General features: G+C 36.2%; 1 protein-coding gene across 1 annotated transcript; it reads right to left on the reverse strand.

Annotated features, from left to right (window-relative positions):
- Positions 1-1,095: 1,095 nt before the first annotated feature.
- Positions 1,096-16,549, reverse strand: Akap3 (A-kinase anchoring protein 3). Its single transcript, XM_076852562.1, has 3 exons — positions 16,454-16,549; positions 8,391-10,673; positions 1,096-1,251 (listed from the first exon to the last, which is right to left on the reverse strand). Exons 1-3 carry the CDS (start codon positions 16,547-16,549, stop codon positions 1,096-1,098), a joined length of 2,535 nt encoding a protein of 844 aa, XP_076708677.1.
- Positions 16,550-20,715: the final 4,166 nt, after the last annotated feature.

A 20,715-nucleotide genomic window follows, 5' to 3' on the forward strand; every position in this document is an offset into this window, starting at 1 on the left:
ATACCTGGCTTTATAGTTTCCTTTAAAAATACTACATAATATTCCAAAAATGGTGATATCAAGTAGTCGAAGCCATGGATTTGGAAAAGATCACCTAGGGAAGAGGACACAGGATAGCAAAGAGTCAAGAGAAAGTCTGGTAGGATAAAATTACAACATGACAGAGTAGAGCCCCTAAGAGACCTAGAGAAATACGAGGAAAATTAGAAGACAAAGAGGAAAAGGTTTCTAGGAGGGGAAAAAAGGTCAAAAACATTTCTAGGGAGGTGGGTAAGAATGGAAAATGTTTTAAGTGGGGTGTCACGAGCATTTAGTCAGAGCAGTGCTATAACTTGTCCTCGGTTCTATGGCCAGAAGGTTACAGAACTGGCCAGAGAACTCAGGTCTTGGGAACATTTTTCCCCAGTGCTGGAGACTGAACCTAGGCCTCTCTTTCATATGCAACAAGTACTAAGCTACACCCTCAGCCTTGAGGAACCTCTTTGGACACCATCTTCAATCATGGATAAAGTTGGAGGTTGACAGAGGTTCTGCCGCTCAGCAGACCCATAACAAGAAGTAAAGTCTAGAACACATAACTAGACTGATTTTGTTTGGATATTAGAAACTTTTTTCTCATTTTCATGATTATAAAAGGTAAAAATGAATTCTTGACAAATTGTGGCTTATTTTAAGGCAAGATTTAAAATGAGGGGAGTTGTAAATTGAGGCACACAGACAGGAGATATATAGCAAACAGCAACCTTTGTCGGTGTCTCTCGGTTCAGCATAATTCTGCTTGCCTCTGCCATTCGTCTCTTTTTTTCACTTCTAAGACTTCTGGACCTTATTGAATCTTTACCCTTTAGATGCCAAGAAAACCAAATACTCGGAGCTCTTTAATTTTTTTAATTTTATGTCCTTGCTCGCATGGACAGGAAAATGTGCAAAATCCAGTGACTAGCATTAGATGACATGTCTTTCATGTGAGTGGTATGAAGATAATGTTAGGGCTCTGTGAGGATAAGGACAAGGGAGCTGTGGGAATGAGGGGAGAGTGGGTGGGGCAAGGGCTGGGCCCACTGCTGGAAGAGGGGATGCAGAGAGTGGGCACGATCACAGGTTCACCATCAGCCAGTCCAGCAGCTGCAGCCGTGTGACATTTCCCACCGCCTCATCCAGCTGTCGCTCCTTCTCATAGCGCAGCACTGACTGCAGAACCTCCCCTACGCTGCGTCCCTTGTCTACAGCAGCAGCCGAGAGCTGAAGTAGCTGTGGAAAGCAGAGAAAACAGCAGTGGAGGGGCCAAGGGTCCCCAGGCAGTCCAGAAACAACATGATACAGTTAGAACCAGGAGGCCAGGTTGACTTTGGGAAAGTACAGCAGCAGGGACACAAGTTAAATGTTGAGAAGACTTCCTTAAGAGCAGTTTGTCAGTCTGTTTGGCAGAAGGAAGTTGGTGTTATCACTCTTAATTCAAAGAAAGGTGTTAATATCTACTGTCCATGACATATAAAATGCGATTTCTCATTAAGACAAAAATTTTCCCTTTATTCCTCTCTGAAGAAATGCTTACAGTAAATGTTCATTAATAGTGTTCTGCCCTCTAGGAATTCTAAAAAGTTTTAAACCCTAATATCATAAAATAGTCTCTATTAACATCCTAAGACCAACAAGAGTGAGAGAAACATATCCAACAGACAAACGTGGATACTGCTTTCCATGCCTCATAGACCAGAGAACTCTATAATGGTATTTCAGGAAAGCACCTCTGAGATCAATATGACCTCAGCAAGATGTGACTGAGAGAGGGAAGAGACTTATCAGAGTGACATTGCTAGCACTTCACAGAACCAAAATTCACACTTAAACCTTAAGTTTATTACTCTTTCTGAACACAAATTGAGGAAACCTAGTTGAGACAAGCATTCTAATATGAATACAGTAAAGGCAACAAATTATTTCAAGTAGTAGGATTTTTGTGCATTCTGCTCCTGGTTCTTTATAAGACATGCCTATAATCCCAGCTACTCAAGAGGCTGAGACAAGAGGGTCACAAGTTCGAGGCCAGCCTGGGTAACTTAGCAAGACCTTGACTCAAAATAAAAAGGGCTGGGGATGTAGCTCAGTATAGAGCAACTTGCCTAATACAAGTGAAGCTCTGAGTTCAGTTCCCAAATTCCCTTCCCCCCTTTAAAAAAAAACAAGGAAAAGGAAGAATTAGTCTAAGGTTAAAATACATGGGGCAAATATCACGAGCACTTTCAGAAGGAGATATTTTTATGTGAGAAACTAATGTGGATATTCTGGAAATAAGTGGAAACAGTCATAACAAAGAAATAAAAGATATGAAAAGGGCTGAATGAAATTTAAAACAAAAACATTCACAAAATGTATTAGATGAGCTAAATGGCAAAACAAAGATGACAGAATAAAATCAATTAACTTGAAGGTAGATCAAGAGAAATCACCCCTGCTGAAAGACATAAAAAATTGAAGACTGAAAAAATAAGCAGTGCTTCAGGGCCTGCAGACATTTATATCATTAGCATCCCAAAGAGGAGGAGAAAAAGGATGATGCAGAAAAATTATTTAAAGAAATGTGGAAAGCTTTCAAGTTCACCAAAAGAACTGAGCTTGTAAAGAAGTTTAGTATACCTAAAATAAAACAAACACAAGGAAATTCACTATAACATCTATAATAATCAAATTGCTGAAAACTAAAGAAAAAGAAAAAAAAATCTTCAAAACAGCCTGAGAAATCAGAGGAGGAACACACAATTCAAATGACAGCAGATTTCTCCTCTGGAACTAAGGAGGTCAGAAAAAAGTGGCACATTTTGAACCGCTAACAGAAAAACTTCCAAACTCGAATTCTATATCCAGAAGAAAATCAGAAATGAAGGGTTAATAAAGACATTTTTGAATTAAAGAAACTAAATATAAATTATTTCCAGAAAATGTGTTCCAAAAGAATTCCTTAAGGAAGTTCATTAGAGAGTGGGACAGTGATATCAGAAGGAAATTAGGAATACCAGGAATGCATAAAGAGCAATAGAAATAGTAAAATTCTCAGTATAAATAAGGGATTGTCCCTTTAGTTCTTTAAAATGTGTTTTATGGTTGAAAGCAAGAGTAACATCATCTTAGGATTTTTCAATGTATTTAATAGATTAAACACAGAAGACAACTGGAATATAAAGAGTAAGGAAAAGGACCCCCCATAATAGTAATATTTCTACATTTTAGTCTAAGTGGCAAACTACTGATTCTACCTAGACTCTATATATTATAATCCATAGAGAATCACTAAAAATCTACACAAAGATAAAGTAAAAAACACAAAAGATAAGATGGGATATTAAAAATGTTCAAACAATGGATGGCAAAAGAAAAATAGAGAAAAGAAACAGAAATAAATAATAAACTAGTATACTTAAATCTAAACATAAGAAATTAGTGAACCTACAGTTGGACATGTTTTTGTCTACATGAACATGAACAGGACCCAACTGCATGCTCCTACAAAAAAAAACAGCACTTCAAATATAATGATGTGAGTAGGTTAAAAGTAAAATCATAGAAAAAAAAAACGTGCCATGCAAACATTAATTACAATAAATTTTGAATTTAATGTTTATGGTCATTTGAGTTTTTGAAAAGGGGATGGATAATTCAGAGGAGTCAGAAAAGCCATTGGGATCATTTCAACAAATTGTGCCAAGACACCAGTATAGCCTCATGCAAAAGAATAAATTTGGACCCCTCCTTTACATCATACACAAAAATTAAATCAAAGTAGATCAATAGACATAAGAGCTAAAAATTAACAAAAATTTAGAAGAAAACAAAGAGAAAATCTTTGTGACTTTGGGATAGAGGTCAGGGTTTTTAATTGTTGGTGCTATTGACCTTCAGGCCAGATAATTCCATTGAAGAACTGTTTTGTGCAATGTAAGATGTTTAATAATATTCTTGGCCTTCCTATCCATTAGACTCCACTAGCAACCCTCTTTTGTGTTGTGACAGCCATATATGTCTCTAGATACTGCCAAATGTCCCTTGGGGGTCAAAATTTTCCCTTGTCACGAACAACTGGTTAGGCAAGGATTTATTAGTTTCTACACCAAAAGCACACAGCAATAAAAGCCAAAAATGATAAATTAGTCTTTATCATTAAAAATTTTTCTCTTTGAAAGACTTCCATTAAGTAAAAACACAAATCACAGTTGAGAGAAAACACTTGTAAATCATATATCAGAAAAAGATCTTGTTTCCAGAATATATAAAGATATCTTACAACTTGAAACAAGAAGTTAACAACCCAATCAAAGTATGGGCTAAGGGTTTGTATAGATATTTTCCCAAAGAACAGATATTAATGTAATGAGTACATAAAATATGCAGAATATCCTTATAATCATTCTAATTTTCATATGCCTGATTAATCTATCATGAGGCACCACTATAATGGCTATAATAAATGAAAGATTACTTTTAACATAAATGTGGAGAAACTGAAACCCACGTAAATGGTTGGTGAGAAGGAAAAATGATACAACCACTTTAGAAAACAGTTTGACAATTTCTTAAGAAATTACACTTACAAGTTTGTAGCAATCCCATTCCTCAGTATCCACTCAAGGGAAATGAAAACCTATATCCATGCAAAGACTTTCATGTAAGTGCTCATAGTAGCATTATTCATAATAACAAAATCCAGAAATAATCCAAATTCCATTAACTGATGAATGAACACAAAAATGTATATCCATAAAGTAAAATATTATTCACTAATAAAAATTGAACTACTGATAACATGCAACATGGATGAGCCTCAAAGACATGGTAAGTATAAAAAGTCAAATATAAAAGACTCTTATTTTATGGCTCCATTAGATTAAATGTCAAAGAAAGGCAAAACTAAAATATAGATAACAGATCAGTGGTTGCCTGTAGATGGAGTGGAAACTTGGAAATGAAAACAGGTAAGAACCTAGAAAATTGGCATAGTTAAGGAGTTCCAGTCCTATCAGTTATTGTAAAATGTTGTAGAATTACAGTGAATAAAATAGTATGTGATGGGTCCAAGAAGAGACAGCTAATTTAATAGAACAATAGAAAATTCAGAAAAAAGAATCAAAGACAGGTAGCCGGTTTGCATTCCTATTTCATCTCTTATATAAAAAAAGTATTAAAAATGGATTAAAATCTTAAATAAAAGCATCAAAAGAAAACAGAAAAGTTTGTTAATATGGAATAGCAAAGAATTCTTTACAAAAATCTGACAAAACCCAGCAAATATAAAAGAAAAACTATCTTAGATTTGACTAAATTCTGTATGACAACACCAACCTAAAACAGAAAACATCAATAAAAAGACCAATGCCAAAGGAAAGATTAGTATTTAATATCACAATGGCTGATTCCTTATAACATATAAAATTCTTAAAAATCAAGAAAGAGACCTGCAACCCAATGAAAAATTGGCAGAGGTTATGAACAAAAAATTCATCCCCCAAATAGGAAATTCAAATGATTTTTAAACATATACAATGATATTCATCCTAATTTCTAGTAAAACAAATGTAAAGTAAAGCAACATTTGGCAAAGATCCAAAGTTTAGTGCACTCTTTTGGTTCAAACCTGGGGAAATAGGCACTCTCAAAAATTTTTAATAGAAGTGCAAATTGGTCAAGCCCTATGGAAGGCAACATGGTAATATATGTCAAATACACATAATCATATACAAAGTAACCTTAAAATTCCTTTCCTAGGTATTTAGCACATATGGGTACATTTGAACTTGTGCAAAATTATATATAGTCAAGGCTATATTTCCATTGATTATAATAGCAAGATATTGTCAATTGAAATATCTAAACATAGGGGAGAGTTAAGTTACAAAACCTTCAAACTATGAAGTAATATAAAGCTATTAAAATGTGGCAGCTCTATATGTTGCAGAAGGTATATCCATATACTGATGAATCTTACATCATATATATGTGAGTATATATATCTCTATATACATTTGTGACTATTTAGAAAATAATATGTACATTTACTTGTGTATGAATATACACTTCTGTTAATGAACAAGAAATTGATCAGAAAAGTTTTTTTCTTCAGGGAGGGTACTAGGATAAAGAAACACCCTTAATTTTCACTGTGCATCCTTTTGTGTTTTTGGATTCTGCATTATGCAAACACAATATCTATTTAAAAATAAATACAAATTTATTTAAGGGAACTGTGTTCATATGCACCCCATTTTTATTAGATTCCATCACCTGGATCAACATGAGAATATTTGCATTAATAATCACTTAGCAAAAAAATATCACCTTTAGGTAATTTCTTTGGTGTATTTGTCATCCAACTGTTATTAAAATATGCTAATGTTTAATGCAAATCTCATTAGTTGAAATTTGCAATGCTGTCCATTCTTTTACTCTTTTCTTTTAAGAATAGATGAATGTATATTTAGAGTGGACAAAAGTGTGTGTGTGTGTGTGTGTGTGTGTTTGTGTGCGCACGCACGCGTGTGTGTAAGGAGGGACCACAAATCTATTGTTCCTATTTTAGATGAATATATTACAGACATTCTGATTCAGAATTATCTAAAACTGGAATGTGTTATGTATAAGTTCAGCTTAAAAGCTGGCTATAGCCGGGCATGATGGCACATGTCTGTAATCCCAGCAGCTCAGGAGGCCAAGGCAGGAGGATTGGAAGTTCAAAGCCACCTTCAGAGGATTACAAAACAAATGCCTTTTTCACACACTGTACACTATGTTTGTTTTTAGATTTTTTTCTTCAGTCTAAAGTTTTTGCCTGAATATAGCCTCATCTTCTTTCTTCCCGCTCCTGCACAGCTAATTGCCATGTACCAAAATAGTTGTCTTATGTACACTGAAAATCCTATAAGGGAGACAGAGCTTGCCAAGAAGCCTTAGGGATATATCTAGTATTGGAACTTCATATTCTGTCCTCTAACCCAAACTTGAACCATACATACAAATCACCTGGGTATTTGCCAAAATGAAGCTTTCAATTCAGTAGATCTAGAGTAAAGCTTGAGATTTTGCACTTCTAACAATTTCCCAAAGGATGCCAATGTTGATAGTCCACAGATAATACTTGGAATAGCAAACACAGTCTGGCTAAGAGTAAAAGTGTTGCTAAGGCTAAAGTTAAGATCATACAATTTCTTGTATAGGCTTGATTTAGCCTATTCTGGGCGCTGTCTAATCTTGTCTTCCCAAGTTATCCAGTGAACCCAGTAACCCAGTTACAAGAGTTACTAACATTACTTACTAAAAAAAAAAAAAAAGAAAAGAAAAAAGAAAGACTTTCTCTACATCTTAAGTTTTCTCTTAGGATATTCTTTTCTTTTCTTTTACCTTCTTTCTTTTCTTTTTCCTTCTTTCTTTCCTTTCCTTTTTCCCCGCTGGTGCCGTGGATTGAACCCAGGGCCTTGTGCATGCTTGGCAAGTACTCTACTGAGCTACATGCCCAGCCCTGAAGATAAATTGTTCTAAAAAACCCTAGCCTCTTGTGCCACCCCTTAGTACTTGACTGATAACAGCCATTGTTCCACTTTTCTCAATCAAGAGATAATCCAAAGGGGAGAGAAGCTGAGAGGGAGAGAAAGAGAAAAAGGGGTAGTTGTAGGGAGGGTCTCTCAGTTCCCTCACTCCAGGATACAGCAGCAACATGTAAAGTATGCATATTCTCCAGACTCAAACTGTCCCTTAGGTGAGCAGTTCCAAGGCTCATTGGAAGTCTGGTGAAGGAGCAAGAGCTTGGAAGAACACTTTCTTATCTTTATCTTTAACAATGATAGATGGATTTTCCATAATCCTTATTGTTTAGTTTTACTTCTCAACTGATTCAGGACTCAGGGTGAAGAGTCATTATTTATTGAATCCCTCCAGATCCCCAAGACTACAAGACAACAAGCTAAGATTAGTGACAGATTTGAAAAGGTCAAATATCCAAGCCCTCTGTCTCCATCCTTAACATATCCCAGGGATGCTTTCCAAAAGTTCTGCCTTATTCTTTGGCAATTCTGTCCTATCTGAATTCAGTCAGCCTCAGGCCCAGACTTTGATCTGACTCCTTCATTAAGTCTTTAGAGGTTCTTCATCTGTGTACTCCCATCAATAAATGCAGAAAACAGAGAAAAATATCATTTATATTTCCCTACTTTTAGATGCCTCTGATTGGGCAAAATTTAATTTTACTTCATTCATTATCTCCGCCGAGAGGCACATTCTTAAAATTCTTACTGTTTCCATTCTACCCCTCCTGTGGCTATATTTCCATTCAGAAAGCAAAAAAGAACCTAAAACTCCAATTAACCCGTAGTATATCTTCCCCAAATCCTCTGACCTTTCTTCCTTACCTTCTCTTGGATCCCTTCATCATCACCAGCAAAGTACAAAATCGGGACATTGAGCTCAGAAGCAGCTACCCATTGAAGAACAGCTTGGAGTTGCTTGTTCTGAACTGTGTCAGATAGGTTGTGATTACTGACAATCACTTTGGGTGCTGTACATCCTTCAGGGGGCTGTCCTGATGCACATCTCAGTTCATTATGGATTGCTTGATAGGCATTTTGAAGGAGAGCCTCTGCTGTTCCTGTGCCTTTGACTGGTAAACACTCGTACAAACTCTCTGGGAAGGCTGAATTTGGCCGGCTGGCATCCCCACTTTTCTCATCTCCCAGCTCTGCCAAGGGAGAGTCACAGGACTTGGCAATAATGAGACACAACTTCATCACTGAGTCCACCAGATGATCTACCATTTGCCCATTCATGTTGCCATCCAGCTGGTTGGCAACCATCTTGGTCAGCCCAGAAAAGGCACCAGCCTCATCACCTTCAGATAATTTGGGGGAAGGGGTCGCAGATCTTTCACCCTGGTTGCAATCTTTTTCCTTATCTGACTTTTCTGGAGCCTTGGATTCACAGCTATTGTCACCCTTGAAAATAGTTTCACCAAGTAAGTTCCGGATAAAATTGAAGAAAACACTCATTAGATCCTTCTTTTCTGATTGTTCTTGGTCACATACCACGTGAGGGGTCTTAAGGCTGGATTCATCTAAAACTACAGGGGTCTTGGTGATGGGAAAGTTGGAGGAGCCAGCAGCTTCAAGGAAGCTCTGTGCATCCATCCTTCCTCCTTGAGCCAGGTGGTACTGAATCAGAAGCAGGGCAGACACAATCAGGTCCTTGGCCCAGGAGTCTGAATCACACATAAAATTCTCTGGTATCTCTGGGAAATGCAGAGAAGGGCTGAAACTGCAAGGATCCAGACACTCAAAGGGAATGTCTGGTGCAGGACTTTTCTGTTTGTTGGTAGCTGCAGGGTCGAAATCTGGAGATTTACACTCTTTCTTTTGAGTTTTATGCCACATGGTCAACCCCTCTTTGATAATATGCTCACCCAGGGTTTCAGCGCAAGTCTTCTCCTTCTCTGGTTTGCCTGACGAATATGTCTTTTCTTTCACTTTAGCTTCAGATTTCATTGTAAAGTTCACATTTCGGTCTATTCCTTTCATGGAGAGGAGGGAATAACTCTCTGACTTATCCTTGGTTTTCCGGAGATTATCAGGGAATTTTTTGGCAAACATCACAGTGTATAGTTTACCTAGCATGGCGTCCATGATATCTGTAGCCTTTTGGCTTCCTTGAGAGAAGAGACTTCTTTTTACGGCTGAGATAAAGTCTGTATCAGTCATAAGGGTCCCGGTGACATTGTGGAGATTCTTCATGAAGGAATCAATGAGATCTGAAACGACTTCTTTTGCATGTTTGATCAGTACCTTCTTTAGTAAGATGGTGGCGATGGTTGTGTCCTTCACTTGGATCCTCAGTGTCTTCATGATGGAGACCATCATATCTGATACCACACTATTGGCATAGGTCATGATCCCTTGACTAACGGAAGCTGTAAAGTCACTAGGCCTTTCCTGCCCACTGAACAGCTTTTTCTCCCCAGGTAGGGACTTTCCACCCTCTTTGGCATCACCTGCATTCCGAGATTCAAACACTTCCTTATAGAAGAAAGACTTCTTAGAAGCGGACTTGTCATCTGGACACTTGCTTTCCTTGGTACACTCCTTGATTTTCAAAGTGCTCTTGTACTTCAAATTTGGGGGACTCTGTGATAATCCGGAGGCTCTGTCTCCAGAGCCAGGAGCCTTGTCTGGGGAAGTTGTATTGGCACATGCAGAGACAGTTTCATTCACCAACTCTGATGCTACTGTACTCAGGCTCTTTTTGGGTACAGGTTCATCCCCTACATACAATGACTGATGGACACATTTGTTTTCAGAGCCGTCGATCTTCTCATTGATCTCCTTGCGGGCCATAGCTATGACTAGATTTGTGAGGCGGTTAGCATAGAAGGAAACTTCATCGACTGAACTCCCTTTACCAGCTTGAGGACAGGGGTCCTGGGAGGGAGTCTCTTTGTGAGTTACCTCAAAATGCAGTCTCCCTGGACTGCCCTTCTGGGGGTTGTTGAAATAGTCTACACAGAAACCTCTGTTTCCTGGGTTGGCAGTTTCCTCACCAAATGACGATTCTCCAGGCTTGAATCTAATATCTTGGAATTCTGCTGTACTTTTTTCCAGGTCTCTGCGGAGCCAGCTGAGCACTCTGACAGGATCTGTTGACGCTTCCTTAAAAACAGACAAGGTTTCATCCGACTATAACAAAGTAAAGATATGGGATATTCAGGAAAACCTCAAAGGCCAGTTACAAAAACTGTCACCCCTCAAGCCAGCTCAGTCATCACAAAAAAACAACATATATTAAGTGCTTACTATGTATCAGGCACTTGTCCGAATATTTTAAGACTATTATTTCACTTAGAATTATCCTCATATTAAATCCAAATGTTAGCTCTTATTATCTTAATTTTACAGAGGAGAAAATGGAAGAAAGAGAGGTTAGGTTAGTTACTCATTTGAAGTTATATAGTTAATTGTTGATAGAGGAGGGATTGCAACACAGGCAGTCTGGTTCCAGAGCCCATGCCCTCAGCTAAATACATTCTGTTGCTTCTAAGAACATATGTCCGTAAGAGCTGATAGTCACAAGCCCCATAGAAGAGTTAGTTAGCATCTGAAGTGAATCAGATTTTCTTTCTTGTATTGATATTAACTGCTATGTGGCTTACACATTTCTATTTAGGTCTCATTGTAAGTATAGTTTTTAAAAAATTGAGAAAATTCAAGGAAAATTGTGCATGATGAATCACTATGCCAGGCTCCATAAGCACAATGTGGATATGCTTAATGGCTTTCCAGTGGTCTAGCCGATACCAATTAAGTTAATAGTCTGATTCAAAATTGAGGAGTTTTTACCTTGGGCAATTTATTAGTTCTGTGTGCATACAGACTGATGGACACTAGCTATGATAATTAAATGCATATAGTGTATGTAATCTGTATAATGAAAAACTCTTCACTTGAATATAGAATAAAATAATGTTTGTGGAAGTGGCTTATGTATTATCAAATGTAAAGGATCCTTGTAGTTCATATGCTTATCTAGAATAACCACATGTATGGTTCATCTTGAAAGAACAAATTAGTATTTTTATTACTGAATTACTAGTATTTCACTAAATTGACAGTTTATTACTAAATTAAAAGTTACTAGCTACCATTTGTTAAATACTTGTAGTGTCTACCAGGGACCGTGCTAAATGGTTTTTATATATTATTTAATCCTCATACTCACCCTATAACAAGGTTTCACTCTTCCAGCTTCACAGGTAATGGAACAAAGACAGAGAAGCTGAATGATTTGGCTAGCATCTCACATAAAATACCTGATGGGGCTCTTGTTCAAATCTAGTTCTTCCTCTAAAACTGGACTCTTCCCCCAGGGCTCCCTATTGTGTCCTGGAAAGGAGAGGAGCAGTTGCACTAACCCTTCTGCTGAGCTGCTTTAAGCTCCCTGTTTTCATGTTTGGGCTAATAGCTAATAGTTAATAGCTTGGTTCAAAAATCTTCCCAATGGTTCTCTTGATTAGGATAAGAAATATGTTGTGCTTCAGTGGAAAACTATACATTGTCTACAGTACATCCTTCCACATTATCTGACTCTTATTTTCTTGGAGCTATTTTATAACACTGTAAACTGTACATAACTGACAGCAAGAAAATATAATTCTTGCTATAGACAAGAAGAGGTATGACTGATTGTTTTCCTCTTCACAGTTTTGCCTCCCCTACATATAATTTAATTTTTCTTATCTACATGTATTTCTTGAACCTTATCAGTTTCTTTTTAAAAAAATCTTTAACATCTGTTCATATATTTATATATATATATATATATATATATATATATATATATATGCCATTATTTTACCCTTCTCTAAAAATTATTGTTTGGTGATTTTGGGTCTCCCACCAACATACCCAGTAGATTCAATGAATGGATTTTAATGTATTCTAATATTTTACCTATGCTAGAGGGAAAAAAGTATTTTTATAGAGCCTAACCTCAGAAACATTTTAGGAACTCAAGTTCACATAAGTTAGGTAAACCTTTGGCAAATGAGAAAGGGTTAAAAATTTTGGTTTAATAAAAACACTGTCTTTTCTGATTTATCAGTATTAAGTAAAATACAAGTCCACATTTTTATTTTACTTCACTTGTTCTTTATAAATTCATACAAAGTTATACATATCCAATAATCTAGCATTACTTCTATTTAATATTTAAGCTGATGAAAATTTGTGTTTCACTTCACCAGTTACTGTGTTTTACAGTGTGTTGGCTTGGTGATAGCTTTTCAATAAATATTTTACATAATACTGAATTATAATTCCAATACTGAAGCACTTAAGGCTAAGCATAAAGTTTATATGCTTTTTTCTTACTTTAGGGAGGTTATTAATAAATAACCTTTAGGGAGGTTGTTAATAAATATGTTCATTTTTATCACTTGGAGGTGTTGCAGCAGGAATGTGTGGCTGCAGGAAGCTGACTTCACGAGTGTCCCTGAATTCTGCTCATCTGCACTTCAGCTGGTGGGAGGGTTCAGTTATATACTTCTACCCCTCACTCATTCTCTTTGTGAAGTATAAAGAATACAAAGTACTCTGGTTAAAAGTTCTGATTAAAACAGGTGGTAGAGACTATCAGAAACAATAGTTTTAGAGAAAGCAAACTATGCACAGGTCTGTTTTTCTAAGATTGCGGATGAAACCGGGTGGAGTCTGTTTTCTTGGGCTTGACTTTCTGTTCTCACCATAGAAAAAAAACAGATGCTTAAAAAAAAATCCAATCTGAGATTTCTCCTGAAAACTTCCAGAAAAACAACCTTAAGGTGGTCAACCTAGTTGACTATTGCATCTATGTAATCAGACCAAATCTGATGAGAACAGCCTTATTTTGTGATTAAGAAAAAACTTACATTGCAATTATTTTTATCAAGATGGAGGAGAGACTTGGGAAAAAAATTTGTGCTTCAATAGAAAATTAGGTATCATCTATAGACTACTATCCATAGACCAAGCTTTGTCTCCAGCCTTACACATTATCTGATTCTGATTCAGTGGGAGCTATTTTACATTCTGTAAGCTCTAAATAATGAAAAACAATGCAAAATAATTTTTGTCTGCAGACATGCAAATTCTGCCCAATGGAGGTTTAGCTGACCCCCCTTTCTCATATTGGAAGAGGCCAGTTTTGCCTCTGTTCATTCATTTCAATATTTCTGATATACAAATATTTTTTTCCAATTCTCCTTTGAACTGATTATAATACCTCACCAATATCCTCACTAATGAGCTAAAGAAAATCTTTAATGTATATTCATTTTCATATCTGTATGAGGGTGTTGATTTTGGCCCTTAGTAGAAAATTACCTTTTAATATTACTTAGTTATTTACAGATAGGACACATACACAAATATGCATGTTTCCACAATTAGGCTGAACTATTTACAGTGAAGCTCTATAATGCAGATGTGGGGTTTATTCTTTAATTTTTGTCAATTTTTTTTTCATAGAACACTAAACCACAATAAACCTACAGCCTAGTATAGAGCTTTATAATGGTGTGCATAGAATTGTGTCAGCTTGCTGTGTTTATAGGTTTTCATTTTCTGTTTGCTAAAATCTAAAATGTGTACAACCTATATCAATTATTTCACCAAATTCATGAGAAATTTGCAAAAGTGGTTGATCAAGCCAAAGTGACTGAGTGGAAAACTAAGTACCTATATTTCCTTTTCTGTAAATACATCTACCACCCATCCTTCAGTCTCCTTTGGCTTCCTGCAGCCATCCTCCTCTTACACAATAGTATTCTGGGAAGGAGGATGCCAAATCTTTTCAGTCTTTCTTAAGGACAAGCAAAATTTCATGTCCATGAAGGAGAATACAGAAAAGGGTTGATGGGTTTAATTTTTCTCTGCTCAGCCATCTTCTGCTTCAGCAACTTAGTTTAAGCCAACTGTAAACTTCCCTGTCCTGTTTTTCTTCTCCATATCTAAATCAATCAAATATACCCCATACAATTTTCTCTGGCCAACTCCCATTTTGAAATGATCCATTCTTAAAACACCTAGAGTAATTACTGTCTAGAAAATCCACATGGCAAAAATCATGAACTGTCTTTTATTAATATGCAGCAGTTATTTAGAGCCTTTAAATTACATTTACATTTTCACATGTGAATGGAAAAGCTCACAGGGACAGAAATTGTTCTGTTCTTTTTTGCATTCCTCAGAGTGCTTCTTGCTTCATGAAAACATCAAGGAATCTTGGTTCACTTGATTTAACACTGAAACTGATCTGCCTTTTAATTCTCTACATAGAAAGGCAGGGGTCAATAAAAGATTAAACAGAAGCATTTTGGGGTTGACCCATATACTTCGAAATTCAGTATTTATTGTCCATAAGTTTTAAAGCCTTTTGTAGATTTGTTAATGTTTTCTTTTTTAGGTTCTTATGGATGAGAAAATAGATTTGGGACAAATAGAAGATGGGTCATATAATATTGTATGCAAAAAAAGTGTCTGATAGGGGCTGGGGTTGTGGCTCAGAGGTAGAGCGCTCGCCTACCATGAGTGAGGCAATGGGTTCAATCCTCAGCATCACAAAAATAAAAGATATTGTGTCTACCTATATCTAAAAAATAAATATAAAAAAGTGTATGCTAAATGTTAATGCCAAAGGCAAGGATTGCAATAGTGATTGCATTAGATTTACAAAATCCTTAAAGACAGAGAATTCTGATTTATTTTTGTCTCTGACCCTAACATCCCACTGTGTCTATGCCAGTTATTTATTGTCTCTAACTCCATATCCACCCCACTTTGCCTTGCTTTGTGATGCTTGGGCTGGGTACTTCAAATGTTTCTCTTTTGGCAGCTGTCTTTATCAATAGAAGACACTGGAAGGGCACTGCATGGTCATGGCAGAAGGAAAGGGCTACCCTTCTGGCCCCTCTGCAGCCTCTGCCAAGCTTCCTGTGGTAGCCTCACTCCCTTCACCTGAAGCAGCCTTGGTTGAGAGGGAGGGAGTTTGTTGAGTTCTTAGTTTCCTCCTTATTCACTCTTTCTCAGTCTGTGGGTAGTACCTGCTTTCTGCATTTGTTATTTCTCAGTTCCTAAACTTCTTTTATGCGTTTTAGCAGTTAATTATCTTTTACTAGTAAACACTTTTTAAATATTAAATTTCTAGCGTGGTTTCTTTTTTTGTGAGGGAGGGATATGGGGATTGAACTCAGAGGCACTTGACCATTGAGCCACATCCCCAGCCCTATTTTATATTTTATTTAGAGACAGGGTTTCACTGAGTTGCTAAATTCCTTGCTTTTTGTTGAGGCTGGCTTTGAACTTGAAATCCTCCTGTCTTGGCCTCCGGAGCCTCTTGCACCCAGCCTACTAGTGTGCTCTATTCTCTGATTGGATCCTGACTAATACAGTGCCTGATAGTAAGTAAACATTTAAAAAATGTTTGTCGAATAGTAAAGGTAGACTGAAAGTGCTCCTGAGATGAAAGTTTAAAGTTCTCAGAATTTTAAGGCATCCCACACATTTCAGAAAACATTTTCTATGAGACCTGGAGAAACGTCCAATCTTTATCTGTCTGAAAACTAAACAAAATTCCACATTCCTTTTTTTTCTATTAGTTATAGCATATATAACTAATGGAAAAGCTATATGATGGATACTTTTTCCAATACAAAACTACAGAATTTTTTGGGAAAAAATGGAAAATTTTTATTCCAAAAGAGCTCATTTTTTTCTTAAGAATCAAGCCATAGTGACTGACTGGAAAACTAAGTACCCACATTTCTTCTGTCAATACAGTCTACATCCATCCCTTCAAACTCCAAAAATAGAAAGAGGTGGTGATGGTGGTAGAATGAATAAGGCTACTCTCGATGAGCCCACATATCCCTAGTGTTCATGAAGAGGTTGATGCTTACCATTTTCCAGTCCTGGGGTTGGCTGTCTCCAGGAGAATAGACATCGACTTTGCATACTCCATTTTGGCTTTGTAACCAGTCAACCCTTTCTGACATCTCGAAGTAGAAAGAAATGAAAATAGTCATCAAAAGGAAAGGTTATATCAAAATAAGGAGAAGAAAGGTGAATGGCTGAGGTATAAAAAATAGGAGCAATGATTTCAATAGAGACCAATTTCAAGAGCTGCTTCAGACCCACCTTACTCTGGGTATCTTCATCCCCGGTTCTCAACTGCAGAAAGAGTTCTTAATCTCTCTAGTGATGAGGCTGATGCCTGATATACACTATAGGTGCTTAACACATATTTGTTAAATGAATAAACCTGTCCTGCTCTTTAAGTCTTTAACTTGTCTGTTCTTATTTTTAAATAAAAGATGCTCTACTTCTATTAATTTCTAGAGCACTATCTTACTTATACTAGCAGTAAGTTTAGTAGCTCTTAAAACTAGTTTCCCCCTCCAATTTGATAAGGATCCTGGGCTAAAGCAGAGATATCATATGCACAAGCCAGTGTCCACAGATGCAGCAATATCCTTGCTAATGACAATTTGTTCACAGGCCTCATAATACTTTGCTCTATTTTCAAATCTAAGTAATAACTCAGTCATCTTTCTGGTCTTTTGAGCCAGAAAGCTGAGATTCATTTGAGTTGTCTTCTTCTATCCTAAGCCTCCCTCTAGCTACTACATTTATGGTCTTCAATTTGTAGTTATTTTTCTTAAATCACTTATACTTGCTGCTTTCATCACCTCACCTCACAAGTGAGCACCACAGTCCTTATTCCATATACTCTTTTCACCTTTGTCTTTAGTCTTTTCTACACGCCACAACATTTCAACTTGACAGTTTTTGAAAACATGGTCAGCTATCATGATGACTTGCACTACAAACTGATAATCTAAAACTTCTCTTTGCCCTCATTTTCCGTCAGACTTTCACTTCTAGGCATCTGCACTGAAATTTCCCTTTTTTATTATCAATGATTGAGATGGAATAAAACATCCACTATTTTTCTTCCTAATGTCTTTAACATCTTCATGAAACAGACATACACTTTTACATGAGTTTAAAAATCTGTTACAATGAAGCCCAACACATATTCTAATTTTTAAAGCATTTTTATACCTTTATTTTATTTATTTATTTTTATGTGGTGCTGAGAATCTAACCCAGGGCCTCACACATGCGAGGCAAGTGTTCTACCACTGAGCCACAACCCCAGCCCACATATTCTAATTTTTAATAGTGAAATTGTTTTATAAAGAATTGCTTGAAATAAGTGAAACATTATTAGGGAGTATTTATCTGGTTAACTAGAAATATTTGTTTTAAAAGACTTTGGACTGTGGTGGGATAGACATCGTCCCTCATTATAAAGTCAAAAAGATAGGCAGACTACACACATGGTTAAGCACACCTGCTAATATATTACTTTTGTTATAGAGAATATTACAGATAATTATTGTAAAGAAAATATAAGATCATCTAGAGCTATTATTCTTTGTCGCCAAAAGGCTTTGTACCCGTTTCACAGCTTAGTCATGGATTCAGATTATTTGGCTAGCAAGACAGCTTTTCATTACTCTGATTAACCTTTAGAATCACTCAGAGAACCACGTAAATATTGAATCTGATTTACCACTTCCAGAAAATTTATTTCAATGGTTTTGGTTTGGGGAAACTTAACATTAAATTTCTTAAAAGCTCTCAGGGTGATTCTAATGTGTATACAGAATTAATTCCTGGGCTAGAGCTTCTCTGGAGAGACCCTCTCTGAAAAAGATTGATCAGCTTCATAAAGATAATTATTTGCTTTTTTTCCTTAATTTTTTTCCTGAGATAGACTTCCCAACCATCTTTAGTGTCCTCTTTTAATGTTTTGTTACCTTAACAAGGAAATTGTTAATGTTTATGAAATAAACCCTGTATTGTTCTTAGCAGCTCACTACTATATAAATATTCTTATGCTTACATCATGACCATGAAGAAAGGAATTAATGGCACTAATATTTGGCCAAAGAATGGGTTGACCTGAAAGCAGATTGTCCTAGATCATTAACAGTGCAAGTGAGAGCCAAGAATGTGTCTCTTAATTTCCCTCTTATATTTCATCCTAATGAGTTGCTTCTAATAGAAAACAAAATCAATAGGATCTTCTGACTTATTTAAGCAATTGACTACAATTTAAAAAGAAGAAAATTAAGAAATCATGTGATTACTTACTTTTCCTGAGAACAGATTCTGAGATAAGAGGAAAGCTCTTGATTAATTTGTTGTCTTCTCTATCCCTAAGTTTACCCACCCCTCCTGCCATGTAATATATAAGGAATCTGCAATGGAAAGACAAAGATAAAAATGACTAATTTTACGTATGAGCCCAATTGCTCTTATTAACAAATAACTTTGATTTGTTCAATTTTTTCACATGTGCACATAAGTGATGGGTACAAAATCACATTGAAATCTCATAGAAAGAATCCACATCTTATTCCTGGCACATTTCGAGAGTTCCCAGATGACAAAAAAGGTTCCATTTCCTGACCAATAGTTTCTTAATGACAGCTGTTGTTCTCCACCTGCAATCACTGGTATATAGGCTTATTTAACAATGAGGACACTACAGAATTTTCAGCTTCGTTTAAAAACTGCTTGAATAGAAAGTTGGGAAATAGATGAGATGGTGAATAATAAGTGCCCTGAATTCATGGGTTTCAAAATAGAAAGTATTCCTTTAAAGACTTGAAATATACATCCTCAGAGTATACACGGAGGTCACAGGTAATGTCTTTCAATTCAATCAACTTCCTTCTACTATCTCTACCAAGACGTTACAACAGAAGGCACTGTGCTTTCTCCTTGGAATATCCACCCAGCATCCTCTCAGCCCAATAATGTCTCTCTAAACCCCAGGACAAAAGATTCCCTATCCATGAAATATTTCTTAAATGCCTAATTGAATATGATGACCACTGCTTCATTGAAGTTTCCATCTTATTTTGTTTCAACCTTTGCATCTTATCTAATACTTTAATTGCTCACATATATTTTATCTCCTTTATTAGATGGCTCCATGGGAACAGAGGCACTCATCTCAGTGTCTCTAATAATAGCTAGTACCTTAAAGTTGTTGCTTAATAATTACTGCTGAAAGAATGAATATACAAATTCTTCCCATTTCTAATTCCAGATAGCTCATTTTCTTTCTTTCTCAAATTGGAGAATCTGAGAACAAAAAAGAAATGGTTTGCTGAAACTTGTGATCATGGTAAATTATATATTTCAGTCTTCTTAAAGTTGACTCCTTTTGGGAATAAGTTCTCCCCAAAGGCTTACCCAGTGATTTCCTAACAGATCTTACAATTCCAAATCAAATATATCAACATCCCCAAAGGGCTCTTATCTTTTTACAGAAAGTACACTTACTAATAAAATATACTCAGCACTTAACCCACACATTTTTATGCTATTTCTTTTGTCTTTTGTGTGTTTATTTGCATCCATGAAACTTGTTACTGACTTGTCCTGGATGATAGCATATTTAAAGAGGTACTTAAATTCTTTTTGATAAGACCTTCAGATTTCCAAATCAATGCATACATTTCCAAAAATGAAGTGGAAATGAAGAAGAGTTTAAAAGCTAAGTGGATTCAATGAGTGAATTCATAAAGTTCTTTATAAGTTCAAAACTTGGTAATAATACCCTGGAAATAATATCCCTATGGTGGGAAATAGAAGAGCAAATGATACTTCATGTTATCTATTAAAGGAGAGAAAATCACCTATATACAAAATTTCAGGTGTTTACCTTAAACTAATCTTAGAAAGCATTTATTCTTATGCCCCTGTCTTAAAATTTAGGAAACTGATGCCCAGAAAGGGAATATTAGAGCCAGTGGATATATCCCTTAGATATTCTAACTCTGCAGTTCAAAAATCACAGGAGCTAAGATATATTCTTACGTCCAATAGGGGGATTTTTATGGCCACAGGGACTGACCTAAAACTTTCCTTGAAAACATCAGTAAGATTATTACAACTTGAAAAATGCAAATCATGAATGGCAGTGGGGAAGACATAACCTAATGCAGGAGTGTGCTTATGGTTGTTGTATCCTAGATCACAGCTCCTTCTCAAGACATTTTTCTCCAGTGTCAATCTTAAAATCCTCTCATGGTTACTAAACTCATGAAAAAACTAAATTATAGGCAGCAAAATGGAACTC

Source organism: Callospermophilus lateralis, chromosome 4 (genome assembly GCF_048772815.1).
Source record: "Callospermophilus lateralis isolate mCalLat2 chromosome 4, mCalLat2.hap1, whole genome shotgun sequence".
Classification (NCBI taxonomy): domain Eukaryota; kingdom Metazoa; phylum Chordata; class Mammalia; order Rodentia; family Sciuridae; genus Callospermophilus; species Callospermophilus lateralis.

What these genes read in the sequence shown, in the direction of transcription:
- Akap3 (XM_076852562.1), bottom strand. Translation starts at nt 16,549, where the DNA reads ATGTCAGAAAGGGTTGACTGGTTACAAAGCCAAAATGGAGTATGCAAA. An exon ending in AACCCCAGGACTGGAAAATG is followed by an intron (nt 10,674 to 16,453) that starts GTAAGCATCAAC and finishes TCTGTTTTTAAG; the next exon opens with GAAGCGTCAACAGATCCTGT. An exon ending in ATGAAGGGATCCAAGAGAAG is followed by an intron (nt 1,252 to 8,390) that starts GTAAGGAAGAAA and finishes TGCTTTCCACAG; the next exon opens with CTACTTCAGCTCTCGGCTGC.